The following is a 16362-nucleotide window of genomic DNA, read 5'->3' as shown; positions in this document are numbered from 1 at the left end:
TTAAAGTATGGCGCCAGAGAAAGGAATCCAGCATGATCGAATGATACTGTAACTGCCTCAAGTTGGTCCAACAAATGTCAAGTATCCCCACGCTTCTTCAAAACCTTAAAACAGGGGCGCCTGGGTGGCTCCGTCGGTTAAGAACCTGACTCTGGGTTTCGCTCAGGACATGATCTCACGGTTCGTGAGTCTGAGCCCCATGTTGAGCTCTGTGCTGACAGCGTGGAGCCTGCTTGGGATTTTCTGTCTCCCTCTCTCTCTGCCCCTCCCCGACTGTCTCTCAAACACAGATAAATAAAGTTTAAAAAAAGAAAAAAACTTAAAACACCCCACAGCACCTCTGTAAACTCACTGTGATGTCCCAGGGCACTTCAGCACACCCGCTGGGAGCGAAGGTCCTAACACATTCTGCCAACATGCTTTTAAAGATAACCTTTAGCAACACCTTCAATGCTTTAAACCAATTATCAGAATAAACTTTTCGGGAATCCTCAAGGCAGCATATTTGGAGATTTAAGGAGGAAGAAGCAGCTTCAATTTTATCTTTGAGGAAAAGTGCAAACTCTGATTCTTACCAAGGGAGAATGAATAACATGAGAAAAACCACTGAAGAACAAACAAGTATCTCAGGTTAACCAAATTGATAACCATTATTTCCTTTTCCTGCAACTTCTTTACTATTCAGAGGCAAATTTTGGGTAAAGGACTTCATATGAAAGATTTTCACATTAGTCAAGTGTCCCTCCCAAAAAAAACTATTAGGCAAGGATGCTGACCTTAGAATTAACTTTTGGTCCTGCTTACAAAGAATTTAAAGTATGACCTGCAGAAATAAACGTATAAAGTTAATCTAGTTACTTTATAATTGCAAAATGTAAAGAGTACTAAATGATTGAGAGCCTTTTTATTTAAAAAAAGGTTCTATATATTTTAATATATTATTGTTGCTATATCATATCTCAATTATTGTCTATTCATATAATAAACTGCTTAAAGCACATAACTCCATGAGTTTTAACATATGTACAATGCTAGTGAAATTATCACAACACAAGTGAGGTAACAATTAGAGTCTTCTCACTGGGACCTAACAAACTGTTTCTAACAGTCTCACTCCCTAAAAAAAAACAAAAAACAAAAAACAAAAAACCTCTGATTCTGGGAAGAACAGGGCAGCTCCTATGAAACTACCCTCCTTGCAGTTAACAATTATACACTCTGGACAAACTACAACATGACGCCTATCTCAACACACGGTCAGTGATCCAAGGCAAGCAGAAACCGGAGAGAAGCTGACACCTGGAAGAAGGGATCAGCACTGGGGAGTAAGACCGGGAAAGTGTTTTCAATGGCTTTTGCCCAAGGACAGGCCCCACTCACATAGAAATTCACAGTCTTACTTGTTGAAAAATCAGAGGACAGAGGTAGACAGGAACCTGGCTGGAAGCCCAAACTTCTGCATAGAACATCTACCCGGATCTCTAACTGGCCCCTGACAGAGTGGGCACCAACCAGACTTCAGATGCTGCCCAGCACAGAAAAGACGGAAGTAGGAGTTTGAGTTTAGCCAAACTAAATGCCCGAGGGAACAAAAACCAGCTGACTTCAAGCAAATGGAAGAGAACCCAGAGTCAGGGGTTTGTAAACTTTTTCTTCAAAGGCCAGACAGTAATTATTTCAGGTTTTGCTGGCCAAGAAGCAACATTGAAAATATTATATTGGTCCTTATGTAACTATTCACAAACGTTAAAAATATTCTTAGCCCACAGGCCCATCAGGCCAGGTGTGGACCATAGGCTGTACTTTGCCAGCTTCTCTATAGTGAATCATTCACACTGTCCAGGATAGAATCCAACATTACTAGACACATGAACAATATTTTTTTCTTATTTATTTATCTTGAGAGAGATGGTGCAAGTGGGGGAGGGGCAGAGAGCAAGAGGGAGAGAGAGAATCCCAAGCAGGTTCCCCATGCCAACCCAACAAGGGCTTGAACCCACAAACCATGAGATCATGACCCAAGCCAAAGTCAGATGCTTAACCAACTGAGCCACCCAGGCACCTCAACATTTTTTAAATAATAAAATATAAAACATATTCAAAAGCAAAGAAGACAGTGGTGATGATTCCAAGATAACCTAGATACTGGAAATAGCAGGCAAGAATTTAAAAGCATCTATTATAAATATGTTAGAAGACACAAAGAAAAATATGCTTCTAATAAACAGACAGGAAATCTCAGGAGGGAAACAAAAATTGTAAAATAGAATATTCTATCCCCGAAATTCTCAGACAGGATTCTCAAGTCAGAATGCCTTTATTTTCTTGATAATTTTTTTTTGGCACCTCTTTGAATCTGCAATGATATTACCCTAAGTTGCTCTAAAAGAGTTTGGAAACTACAGACCTATTCTTAAATAGATAGAAGTAGGAAGAATAAATAGTAAGAAGGGTGGCTCAGTCGCTTAAGCATCTGACTCTTGATTTCAGCTCAGGTCATGATCTCTCACAGTTGTGAGACTGAGCCCCACGATGCACTCTGCATTGGGTGTGGAACCTGCTAAAATTCTCTCTCCCTCTCACTCTGCCTCTCCCCCACTCACACCTGTGCACACACACTCTCTCTCAAAAAAAAAAAAAAAAAAAAAAAGGAACGAAATTGGTAGGAAGGAAAAAAAGAGAGACACAAGAGAGAAGAAAAAAGAAAATTCAATGCCTACAGGTTAAGATTTTACCAAAATAAAATATATAGTGATAATATCATATATTTTCACTCTGTTTTTTTATACTTTATAACACTCATTCAAATCAATGATTTTGGTGATCATACCAGTCATTGGGTTAACAGGACAGGTGTTAAAATCTTTTATACTGATGGAGTAGAGAAAGGAAATACAGTATCTTAAACTGTAGCATTAACCTACAGTGAAAATTAGGTGATTGCTAAATGTGAAAATCTGAGTTTAGCAGCAGTAAATGGTTAGAAATTAAGTTTGGCACAAAAAGTTTACATTTTTCCTCCTAAAACTTTTAACAAAAACAGTCTCCAACTTTTTAACAGTGTTTCCCTTTCTTCCTATACTTTTTTGCTCCACAACTGGATGACAAAGGTAGCTATTTAATTTCCGGAAATGAGTAACAATCAGGAAAAGGAAAACCAAATGTTTATATTTTTAAGTGCAAGAAGATAAAATATTAGTTCAAATTCTAACACTTCAATTCTGAAATACAGAAAATCCACAGAGACGATTCCTCATCTAAAAAAGTTTACCTGGCAATCAACGAGCAGTTGTGAATCATGTTCTTTTCCACAAAGATACCTTGAGATTCATCAGTTTCAACTATGCGTCCATCCTGATACCACAACACTTGCATGTCCTGATCAATATATGAAGCCATACACTGGAAGGGAAGGCTGTCTCCTTCAAACACAACTTGACGATGAGAAGGAGTCATGTAGAAAGATGGTAATTCAAGGGGTGGATCTACAGACCATAAAACAAAGACTCAGGAAACAGATACCATACTATATTCACTCTCCAGAGTTAAAAGCTATTGAAACTCTTTTTTGGGGGGGGCCGCTGGGGTGGCGCAGCCAGTTAACCTTCCAACTTTGGCTCCGGTCATTCATGATCTCACGGTTCATGAGTTTGAGCCCCGTATCGGGCAATGTGCTGACAGCTCAGAGCCTGGAGCCTGCTTCAGATTCCGTGTGTGTCTCTCTCTCTTTCTCAAAAATAAATATACACAGAAAGAAAAAACTCTATTATGAAAACAAAATTTTTTTTTAATTTATTTTTAACGTTTATTTATGTTAAAGAAAGAGAGAGAGAGAGAGCGTGCGCAAGTGTGCGCATAGCGGGAGAGGGATAAAGAGAGAGGGAGACACAGAATCCAAAGCAAGCTCTAGGCTCTGAGCTTGTCAGCACAGAGCCTAACACAGGGCTCCAGCTCCAATTCACGAGCTGTGAGATCCCAACCTGATTTGAAGTTGGATGCTTCACCAACTAAGCCACCCAGGTACCCCCAAAGCGATAGAAATTCTAATTAAAATGTTTTAAATGAAAAAACAAATTTTCCCCAGTGACCAGCATTTTCGTGCTAGCACCAACAAGGCTCCTACTGAGATAAGTGGCTCCTAAATGAAAACAAAATTAGTAAAATTAAAATGAAACCATTTCATAATCAGTTCTGACATTTAAAGTTGTTCCTGTTTTGTGGTATCTAAGCAATTACTAAGAAAACAAATTGTAAAATAATACTTAAATCTGGAGAATGGAGCTGGTGATAAGTAAATACTGATAGACATACAATTTTAGAATACATTTAGAAGACAGCATTTCCTTTGATTAAACCACTGCTTTCTGCTTACATAAGTGATGAATACTCACTGAGAAAACTTAGAACATTTAAAGAAAAGGGAAGGAAAAATCTTTTAAGATCCCACATATCATCATTTTAACAAGCTGATATGGGGTGCCTGGGTGGCTCAGGTGGTTCAGCGTCCAACTCTTGGTTCTAGTTCAGGTCATGACCTCATGGTTTGTGAGTTCAAGCCCCATGTCGGGCTCTACATTATCAGCACGGAGCCTGCTTGGGACTCTCTCTCTCCCTGCCCCTTTGCTGCTCATGTGCACTCTCTCTCTCTCTCAAAATAAATAAACTTTAAAAAAAAAAAAAAAAGATTAATTAAAAAAATAAAAGCTGATATATTTCCTTCCAGTCAGAAAAATAACAGGGAGGAATTCTAAATATATGTGCAAAACTATACACAAATACCATGGGCTCATTAAAGGCCTTTAGAATACTTAGTCCACTGTCTACTACTTCTACCTGTATGTACTCTATCCTCTCTTTTATTTTTATTTTTTTTATTTTTTTAAGTTTATTTATTTATTTTGAGAGAAAGAAAGAGAGAGAGGAGAGAACACAACGAGGGGAGGGCAGAGAGAGATGGAGAGAGAGAATCCCAAGCAGGCTCCGCACAGCATGGAGCCCAATGTGGGGCTCAAACCACGAACCACGAGATCATGACCCGAGCTAAAGTCAGATGCTTAACCAACTGAGCCACCAGGTGTCCAAGCTGTGGTCTATCCTAAAGAGTAACAGCACATATGCAAACAGGCATACAAAGAAATGAATCCTTGGAAATTATTAACAAACTAAATGTGCAGTAATAAGGAAGTGGTCAAGTTACAGCTACATCTGTATCATGTACTGGTATGCATCTCTTTTATATGATGAGGAAATGGGTTTACATCATCTCCAGTTTTAAAAAGTTACAAAATATTATTAGAGTATGATGAGGTTTTGGTCAAAACACAGGAAAAGGATGAAGAAAATATACTGAGTTATCGTTGACAACAGCTACCTTTGGGAATGCAAGCATGGACTTTTTTGGGTTTGTTTGTTTTTAATTTTTTTAGTGTTTATTTCTTTTTGAGAGACAGAGCACAAGCAGGGGAAGGGCAGAGAGAGAGGGAGACACAGAATCCAAAGGAAGCTCCAGTCTCCACACTATTAGCACACAGCTCGGTTGTGGGGCTTGAACTCACGAACCATGAGATCATGACCTGAGCCGATGTTGGATGCTTAACCAACTGAGCAACCCAGGCACCCCATAGGTTTGCTTCTTTTAGTGTCTTTTCTCTTCCAGCTTTATCGAGGTATAACTGACAGAACTATAATATATTTTTCTGTTTATTTTATTCTTCCCACCCATGTTTAGAATTGTAAGATATTTAAAGTGTACATCATGATGATTTGATATATGTATATGTTATTTCTTTTCACAAATCTTAATTTTCATCTAATGAGCATATTTTACTTGTGAAACTACAACAATAAAGATAATAAAGAAAAAATGTAAACAAGTATAGAACTGCTTATTTCCAGACACAAAGTCTGGAATCTCCTTATCATTTTAAGGAATATTTTCAGTTTATGTGTATTTTTTTTCTTTTTCTTTTAATAAATATGTTGTATTTCCCTCAAGTCTTCAAATACTCTTCAAAATTATGAATTTTAATAGCTGCATTATTATAAATAGATGTGTCACAAGTAATTCAGTCAATCCCCTATTTTTGAGGATTGAAGATATGCTTATACTTAAATACTGACTAACATAGCTGATCATTTCCTAAGAATTACACCCTCCTATAGAATCACTGGATTAAACTGTATCAAATTTTTGAGAACACCAATACATACTGCCAAAGTATATGTCAAAAAGGCTCTATTAATTCACACTCCTACCAACAAGTAGTATGATTGCAACCTCAGATTTTTTTTTTTACTATCAAATTCCTGATTTGCCAACTGATAGAAAATTTGAAGATTGTCTGAACTTGCTTTTCGTACAGAAAGCCGTTCAAAACCTAAGAACTTTAAACACCCATCCAAAACTGTTTTATCCAGTTGACTTAACTATTCACATACACTAAATATGTATTATCAGATCCAAGAAGAGTAACGGTTGTAATCAGTTCCATCACAGTGTGAAGAGAACTTCACAGTTTGTCAAGAAAAAGACAGTAGCAAGTAAAATATGGCAAACACTTTCTCTCTTTCTCTTTCTCTCTTACCACACGTCAACAACTCCTGCTTCACACCCGTGACTGGCTGGGCCTGAAGAGACTTAGGATAAACACACCGCGTGTCCCGGACAGTGATGTTTCTCTCCTTTACCCAGCGATGCATCCACAGTATGTTACAATCACACAAAAGATACTCAGTCTGAAACTCTCTGTAACATACAAAATTCAAATTAGTGATTACAGTGAATGTAATAGAATGGCATGTTTGCTTTATATGCTGGCTTCTGCTTTGACAAGCACACCAGTGCTCACCCTGGGATGCCTGGGGCACAAACCACCCACCGGTTGTGTTCTCCTTGCTAATGAGAGGACAGGAGGAATGGCTGACCCCAGCCCTCCCCCCCTGCTAATCCTGAGACTGACCGCTTCACATCAAAGCTGGTATGCAAACAAAATCTACACATCATCCCTCTTCTATGTAACAGGCTCCTGAATCTCAGGGTCTAGAATAGCAAACCTCCAGCTTCTGGGCCTATCAAACTTCTACCCATTCATCAAAAAGCATGGGGACACGAACACATTACGTAATAGGGGGACAAAACATAGATACAACTAACACAGAACCTAACACATCCTGCACAAATAAATCAAAGTGCAAAGAACAAATATAACATGTGTGTTCCTAGCACGGACCGTGCATCAGCACAGGTTTCATCTCATTAATTCTGGCAAAAAAAAAAAAGGAGGTGGGATGAGTGATACACAAAAGAGAAAGTAAATTTTAGAAAACACTACAGAAGGATGACTGGACTGACTTCTAACCCCAAGCACCACTTTCTGGTTGGTTTCCAGCACACGGAGGTAAAAACACTAGCCATTTTTCCCAATTTTTGGATAAAAATACCTCCTGCACTCCTACTGCCCAAGGTCTCAAAAGCCAGATTACTCTCTGTAGTCCTTATTTTCTAAACTTACAGAAATGGTTGACTTGAGCCTACTACATATGCCAAATAGAGATGTTTTCATTCACTAAACAATGGTAATGGCAACAAAAAGAAAGACGAGACAGACTTTGATCCACCATGGCTCTTCAAGTGGATACATGTGTCCATATCTATAATGGTGAGGAGCCAGACGAATGCCTAAATATTAGCTACATCTCAGTGAAAACTGCTAAACAGTACACCTAGAAAATTAAAGGAGAAGAGCAGAGAAGAGACAGGGAAGGAAAGGTTAAAAAAAAAAAAATGGAGAAGACAAGGCACAGTAGGGAAGAAGACAGCATACACCAGATAGCATCTGCAAGAGAAGACATTTTTCCCTGGAAAAATAATCAACCCCATAAATTATACGCAATAAAGATTTGAAAAACATTATATTTAACTGTATCTCCAATAGAAATTAGTATAACTTACAGTTTGAAATATATTATGGTTTAATGTGGAAATACAATTACTGTCAAAAGGAACTCCCATACAATCTCAGTTAATAAAACTGTTTTGGGAGGAAAAAAAAGATCAGCTAATTCTAAAGCTACAGAGAGCTATGTCAGTATGATCTTATGTTGGTTTCGTAAAGCAGGCATTCTACATAAACAATCCTAGAAATTTCAGTAATTAGTTGTGAATTCAGTTTGGGGAAAGGGTTACAAGATAAAAGTAAAACCCTAAAGTATAAAATATTCTTCACAATAGACTTTCATAGGGAAGGATATTTTATACTTTGAGGATTCAACTAGTCAAACAATCTTTTCTAATTTGAAAATAAAGTGAAAGAGAATGAATTGCCCATTTATTTACTCTAAATATAGAGAGAGACAGTATTCTAAGGAGAAAATGGCTGTCCCAGTCTGAAACACATTACTCTGGTTTATAGTATGCTTTTCAATGAGAATTCATGCTCTCAATTGAGAATCTAACTTCTGCAAAATTTCACATTTTCCCCATGAAGTCTCTTAAACCATATAATAACTGTTTTTAATTCTTAAAAAATCAAGATTTATTTTTCAAAACAGGAAAAAAATTTTTTCTTACTTACAATGACCGTAATGAACCAAGATAATCAAAAGTTCCTTGAGATAATGAAGAAAACAAATTCCCTGAAAGGTTTCTGGGAAAGAAAAAAGAAAAAAAAAAAAGGAAACAATTTCATATAAAAAATACAATTATGTATCATTTTATACAATTTTCTAAAGTGTCCTATAATCACTGAATAATGTTATAAAGAATTTATGAAAGTTGCTTTAAATCTTATAAAAAGGAGCAAGTAGTAAATACTTTATCCAAGGATGAATAACTTTGTTCTCAGCCTATCTCAAGTAATAAAATTAAAGTTATTACTATCACATAGGATTTTCTACCAAATACCAGGCGAATCTAAAAGCTACCTTACCAATAAGGTAGAGCCTTAGTCATGCTCTCATTTTAAGTAAATCAGTCTTCGTGTGTTAACTCCGCATCATGTAAGAAAGCAGAAATTTAAAAACCAGAAAAGGACAAGGACAAGGATGATCTGAATAATTATCAGCAGCAACCCACAGGAAGCGGACAAAAAATGTGAACAGAGTGGAAACAGTCCAGGGTTTAAGACGGACATAATTCAGTGTGGGCCTTGGGCAAATTACTTAACCTATTTTGTTTCCTCCCCTTGTATCAGATGACTTTAATAAATACCTAACCCTTGCTGAGTTTTGTAGGACTTAAACCCAGAATGTCCCATGCTACAATCTGAGTGGTTTGGTAAACCCAGAAGGATTCCGCGCTTGACCATAAGCTCTGGGAGCAGCAGGACTTGTGCGTCTTATTTATCAGGGTACCCCTGGCAGCTAGTAACAAGCTGTGGTACACAGTAGGTGCTCCGTGGTGGTGGCTGACTATTCGGGATGTGGACTCCACTTCAGGAGGCTCTGAATACTACATCAGGACTGAGGGCTCCGGAAAAATGGCAGGAAGGTCAACCCCCACAAGATCTGAAGATCTGTTCTCTGTCTATAGTACTATCAAGAATAGATACAATTTAGACCTAGAATTCTCAAAGGAGATGCCCTGAGACTTGGGAAAAAGCCTGCCTCTCACTGGGGTCTGGACTGAATCCCTCCTGTGTGGACAATCAGGTAGATGGATTCCCTGGTGGGGAGAGGGAACAGAACTGATCCGGGAAAGGTCAGCCATTCCTGTGACATCTGCAGTCGTGTATTCCTGGATGAGAAGACTTAATATGACACAAATGCCAATCCTTCACAAATTAATATACAATGAAATTCAGTAAAAAAAAAAAAAAAAAAAAAAGACCTCCCTGGATTGGCTTTTAAATATAATATACGAATTTTTGATAGAAAAGGCCTGGATAAAAGCGTTCAGATTCTCATAGGAGAGCTGCCTAGCTAGGAATGTAAGCAAGCAAGCAAACAAACAAAAAAGGAGATTTGCCATTAAAAGAATGATGAAAGAGATGCCCTTCTCTTTTTTGGCCTATCAGAAGGGATACTGAATGTGGATTTTGAAAAGGGTATTACAGATGGAAGTGTAAATCATTATTATATTTTTAAAAAGTAACCTAGGGGCACCTGAGTGGCTCAGTGGGTTTAGCGTCCCATTCTTGATTTTGGCTCAAGTCATGATGTCACAGTCCTGGGATCGAGCCCCACACAGGGGTCTGCACTGGGTGTGGAGCCTGCTTAGGATTCTCTCCCCCCTCCCTCCCCCACCCGCATATCTGTGCTCTCTCTCTCTCTCCTCTTGAAATTAACTTAAAAAAAAAAGTAACCTACATGCAATTAAAATGAACAACAGTACCTGTATGAAGCTACCCTATGTGGAATTACATGATTACTTGGATCTGTTTAAACCAATGTAGGCAGGAAGGCAAAAGAGATGGGAGGCATAACTAAAACAAGACTGGTTATGAGGTTGCTAAGTGTTAAAACAGGAGGAAGGGTACGTGGAAATTCCTTATATAATTGTCTCTAATTTTTTTTTACAAGCTTGAAAAATTCCTTAATAGTAAGTTGGAAATAAAGCTCTATCCTGTAAATATAGGATTTAAGTATAAACAAAATAAAAGCACCTTACAGGGATCATTAGATTCTAATTATTAGGTAATTTTATTCTAATTATTAGTTATTATTAGTGATTTCCTCTTGGAAATCACAGAGGAAGGAATCACACTGGGGTGAGACATGCCATCCTTCCAGTAAATCCCAACACAAACCAATTTTTCCTCCAGCGTTCAAACAGACTGGCTGAACACCAAACAGAGTGACTGGCTTCGGTTTGGGGACCATAAAAACTTACACGTGTTTTAAAACACTACAATCACACTCCAGCTCTGAGAGGCTTACACAGAAAAAGCAAAAGGGAAATGAGAATGACAACAGCACAGCAAAGTCATTGCTCCCCAGTCTATCAGCTCACTGAATGGAACAGCAGGTGACTTATCCATCCATCCCCCACTCCCACCCTTGCATTGTTGTTTCTTAATGTCTTAATTTTTATTTACTTACTTTTTGCTAAACAGATACATCTGAATTCCTATAAGTTAAATATATACATCACCTGTGTATATACAGGGATATTTACCAGGGCCAATGGATTAAAGCAAGGGAAAATGCAATCAAATAGAATCTCCTTCAACAGAAGAACAATTGACTAAATTATAATCAGTTCTACACTAGGGATATTCTGTAGCTATTAACAAACAAGGACTACGACAACATGTACCCCCTTGAAAAGAGATTAATGATATATGGGTACTTTTTTTAAGTAAACTGCTGAGTACAGCACACATTTAAAGCCCTATATGCATGCCCGTACATTTGTGGGAGCAACAGAAAATATGAAAATAAGACAGCCACGTAGTGAGTACAGGCGACCTCACAGTGGTATGTCTGAGGTGATGGAAGGAGGCTTAACTTTTCCTTCAGGTCTCTAAATGGTTTTATTACTTAATGACATCACTAACTGTTCAGTTGTATAAAGGAAGTTTTCATAAACACCACTTACCAATTATTTCTGATAGAAAAATATTAAATGTGTAATTCTTAGGAAAAAAAATATCAGATTTAAATTGATCAAAATTCATAAGAAAGAAAAAAGGAGAAAGCTTTTGATTTGCTGATCTCCTAACAATTTCTCTGGAAATTAACCTCCTAAATGAAGGAGAGAGACTTATAATGAAAATATACAATGCAATTCAGAGAAAAAAAAAAAAAAAATCTCTCGTTTGGCTTTTAAATATGGTGTCCAGGGTGCATCTGGGTGGCTCAGTTGACTGTCAGACTTCGGCTCAGGTCATGATCTCACAGCTCGTGAGTTCAAGCCCCAGGTTGGGCTCTGTGCTGACAGCTCAGAGCCTGGAGCCTGCTTCGGATTCTGTGTCTCCCTCTCTCTCTGCCCCTTCCCCAGCTCACGCTGTATCTCTGGCCTTCAAAAATAAATAAGCATTAAAAAATAATTTAAATATAGCATCCATTTTCAGCTCCTCATCTTCGGTTTGCCGGTTATTTCCACTGTTGAGCGGGATAGGGTGGGAACCTCTGGGAAGTTAAGCCCTCACTTCTCTGAGACGGTTCTCCCCAGAAATTCTCCATCAACAAAGGCTGAGATCCACAGACAGAATTAATCAATTTTACCCTCCACATCCATGTCCACTGAAGCCTCAGACTATTTAAAGTTATTTTTGAATTCTTAACCTAAGCCTCTAAAGCCACAGCTTGTTTCAAAACAATGAGAAGCCAGGGCAAGAAGGCTACAGTCTGTGTGCCAAGGTCTCATCCGGCCTCCCTGGCAAGAGGCCTCCATTCCAGCCTCCTTGGCTAAGAAGCCCAGCCAGTCCCAGATGCCAAGTTCCAGGGCAACCCAGAGAGTCCCCTGAAGCAGCAGCAGAGGAAATATCTACAAGAGTGATCCACTGTGGATTCCCTTCTTCTGTATACCTGGTCTTTTGGGGGGGAGACAGATCTTATGTAAGAAATGCACTATGTGCCCCATTGCCAATCAAATTTTTTTTCCACTTGTTACACTAAGAAAATACTATTTTGGGGTGCCTGGGTGGCTCAGCCAGTTAAGCGTCCAACTCTCAGGTCAGGATCTCTTGACAACGCAGAGCCTGCTTAGGGTTGTCTTTCTCTCCTCTCTCTCTCTGCCTCTCCCCAGGCTGGCGTGCTCTCTCTCTCTCTCTCAAAATAAATAAACATTTTTTTTTTTAAATATGTTTTTCAGGTGCCTGGGTGGCTCAGTCGTTTAAGTGTCCGACTTTGGCTCAGGTCATGATCTCATAGCTCATGGGTTCAAGTCCAGCATCAGGCTCTGTGTCAGGCTCTGTGCTGACAGCTCAGAGCCTAGAGTCTGGAGCATGCTTCGGATTTTGTATCTCCCTCTCTCTGTCCCTCCCCTGTTAGTGCATTCTCTCTCTCTCAAAAATAAACATTAGAAAAAAAAAAATTTTTTTAAGTATGTTTTTCTTCCCAGGGGGAAACACAAATTGTTTTTAGCCTTCACAACCAGCACACAGGGTGGCTCAGCCTAGAAACAGGGAAATTGCTGTTGCCCATATAGAATACTTGTCCAAAGTTTCTTGATCCACAGCTCTAGACCTAGGTCAACCCAAATTATTATAGGCATCTCCATTACAATGCATTTCTGAACATTAAGAAGCTACCTCAATTGCCAATTTTTCTTAGAACAGTATTTAAAGGATGTTAAGTCAGGTTTACTTCTGTATGTGCCATCAACTGTTGCATTTAAAAAAGCCACAAAGACCTATTACTACATGGGCTACAAAATTATCTCAATCAAATCTCAAAGTAGGAGACCTGGTAGCACTATTCTTCTGTTTGAATAATTCACCTGAATAAATGTCCTGTAAATTCTCACAACAAGTATCAAAGAATTAATTAAAAATCTAAGAGATGTACCCGAGCTTTAAAACTTCAGCTTTTGAGGCAGAGGACAGGACAGGACAGGACAGGACAGGACAGGACAGGAAAGGAAAGGAAAGGAAAGGAAAGGAAAGGAAAAAAAGGAAGAAGGAGAGAAAAGGAAAAAAAGGAAGGAAGGAAGGAAGGAAGGAAGGAAGGAAGGAAGGAAGGAAAGAAAGAAAGAAAGAAAGAAAGAAAGAAAGAAAGAAAGAAAAGGAAAGAAAGAAAGAAAGAAATACAAGGAAAGAAAGAAAGAAAGAAAGAGAGAAAGAGAGAGTGAAGGAAGTACAGGGAAAGAAAGAAAGAAAAAGAAAGAAAGAAAGAAAGAGAAGGAAATACAGGGAAAGAGAAAGAAAAGAAAGAAAGAAAGAAAGAGAAAGAAAGAAAAGGAAAGAGAGAAAGAAAGAAAGAAAGAAAGAAAGAAAGAAGAGAGAGACAGAGAGAGAGAAAAAGGGAGAAAGAGAGAGAAAGAAAGACAGAAAGAAAGAAAGAAAGAAAGAGAAAGAAAGAAAGAAAGAAAGAAAGAAAGAAAGAAAGAAAGAAAGAAAGAAGAGGGAGGGAAAGAAAGAAAGAAAGAAAGAAAGAAACAAACAAACAAACAAACAAACAGTAAGGAAATAGTAAGGAAAGGCCCTAACATAAAGACTGCCCCTTCTAGTTCTTTTGCCGAAGCTATAAATCCATCTGGAACCCAAGTCAATGAAAACAGTAGACTCCAGACTCTTTTTTGTTACTTGAGTCATAGCTATCCAAAAATATAACAGATTTTTCTCCATAAATGCCTCATTTTGCCAATTCCTGCACAGTCCTCAAAAACCAAAAATACAAAACCCTCAAGAAGAGATAATAAAAGCACTGAAATAAAAGTGCTGTGATACAGCCTCAAAAAAAGAAAAAAATGCAATTGGTTTCATTGATTTCCAGTTGTGAGTAAAGCTGTACACCAAATCAGTCTTCTATTTCAACACAGGAATATTGGCCATATACCTCTCCCCCTAAATTAAAGGGCTCACTGAAAAGTATTATGAGTTTGCTAAGAAACAGGAATCCTCTGTGGTCTTCTAACAGGTGATCCTAAGTCCCCTCCCTTCCTGCTACGGTGAGCTCATCTCCCTGGTGAAGCCCCCTAACAGCTTTTTCAAAGTTAACATGAATGAAGTTGAAGAAACATTCCGAAAAGCTACAAAGAGACAGAACCAGACACAGACAACCCTCGTAACTAGACCTTCTACTGTAAATCCCAAATTTCATCCTGCACCCTATTCCCAGATTACTATTCTCTAAAATAGGATTTTATGCCATCTTCCCAGATAAATGTCCTTCAGTGCATTCCTATTGTTAAATCGGATCTAAGCCTCTATCTGCTTCTCATACGCTCCCATATAAAGTTCTATTACAAGGGCGCCTGGGTGGCTCAGTTGGTTAAGCACGTGACTTGGGCTCAGATCATGATCTCACATTCATGGGTTCAAGCCCTGCACTGGGCTCTATGCAGACAGCTCAGAGCCTGAAGCCTGCTTCAGATTTGGTGTCTCCTTCTCTCTCTGCCCCTCCCCTACTTGCAGTCTATCTCTGACTCTCAAAAAATAAAATAAAAAAAGCATTAAAATTAAAGTTCTATTATTATAGGCCTTACTTCTAGTTATTCCCAAACAGAACCTCTTCTTCATTTTAAAAAATAAAAATTAAAATTAAAAAAAAAATGCATTTGAGGGCTTATACAAAGTTCTTCTGCATTTATATCATGTGTAAATTTTGAGATAGATACAGACAATTCAAATTTTAATTCATCTTTGTAATAACCTTGAGGTATATTAACCTATATTAACAGATGAAAAATAATCGAAAAGCTCACAAAAGTTAACTCACCCCAAATCACAAAGTCAGAGGCATCACAATTCAAATGGCTATTTTATTCTTCACACCAGTGGCCTTCCCCTTGACAATGGCTTTGCTCCTATTTCCACTTTCATGCATCATTTGTTCCGCTTCTTTTCCTTTCTAACTAACCAAATCTTTACAATCTCTGGGCCATCAGCTCACGTTTTACCTCTTCGAGGAAATTTATCCAGACTGGCAAAGCTTCCGACCATCTCTCTCCACACGAACATGTCCTCTGAGGCACATACCACATTGTGTGGCTCTGTGTGTACATGTGTGCGTGCGCACAGTAACAGAGTATTAAGTTCTGAGGACAATATGTCTCCAGGATTGAATTTCCAGCTATCTGCTTCTCCTTCTATAATCCCAACAGTTGCTACTTTACTATTAAACATGTCACGGGTATCTATAAATATCTGAGCAATAGTTCACATGCTTTCTTACATTTTAATAGAAAAGCGTACTTACAGCCTAACCAGATTGGTGAGTCCTCGAAATATGTCTGCATTCAGACATCCTATTCGATTGTTTGTCAGATCCCTAAGGAGAAAGGGGAAAGAAAAAATATCTTCAGTGTGTTCTCTTGGTTAATGAAGATTTCATACATTCAATATTCAGGAACAGCACCCAGGTAACATACAAGATCTTTTCAGCATCTCTGAGAAGTTTACCTACCTCAAGTGAGTTAAGGGTAGCACTGAGAAAAACGAAGTCTTGCTTTCACTTATTTCTGGCACTTACAGACTACACGCTTGTCTATAGGTGCCCTCTGTATTTCAAGCATTTACTCCTATAAAATGACTCAAGATAAAACTGGAGTGGTAAAAAGGAGACTCCATCTACCTTACTGTCTGTGATAGAATTCCTTAGATGGCCTACACAGTTGACGACGCTGGAGAAGTTAGGGACAGAGCTCAGTCTCAGCGAACATCTAACAGACAATAAAGGGGCAAATAACCAAAATATTTGAACTTTTATTTCCTCAAGAATACCTGAAACTTACTGCTTTCTAATGTCATTCCTTAAACA

The 16362-nt window shown here is 38.4% G+C and overlaps 1 protein-coding gene across 1 annotated transcript in view; it reads right to left on the bottom strand.

The window, feature by feature from the left end:
- ADGRA3 (adhesion G protein-coupled receptor A3) overlaps window positions 1–16362 on the bottom strand; it is a 133308-nt gene that overhangs the window by 63818 nt on the left and 53128 nt on the right. Inside the window, exons 4-7 of the mRNA XM_042984852.1 lie at window positions 15802–15873; window positions 8574–8645; window positions 6585–6745; window positions 3272–3485 (exon numbers count right to left, since the gene is read on the bottom strand). Coding sequence (XP_042840786.1) covers window positions 3272–3485; window positions 6585–6745; window positions 8574–8645; window positions 15802–15873 — 519 coding nt within the window. The remainder of the gene's footprint in view (window positions 1–3271; window positions 3486–6584; window positions 6746–8573; window positions 8646–15801; window positions 15874–16362) is intronic.

The sequence above is a fragment of the Panthera tigris genome, chromosome B1 (assembly GCF_018350195.1).
Source record: "Panthera tigris isolate Pti1 chromosome B1, P.tigris_Pti1_mat1.1, whole genome shotgun sequence".
NCBI lineage: Eukaryota > Metazoa > Chordata > Mammalia > Carnivora > Felidae > Panthera > Panthera tigris.
The sequence above is the reverse complement of the archived record's forward strand: the minus strand, read 5'-3'. Positions and strand labels throughout refer to the sequence as shown.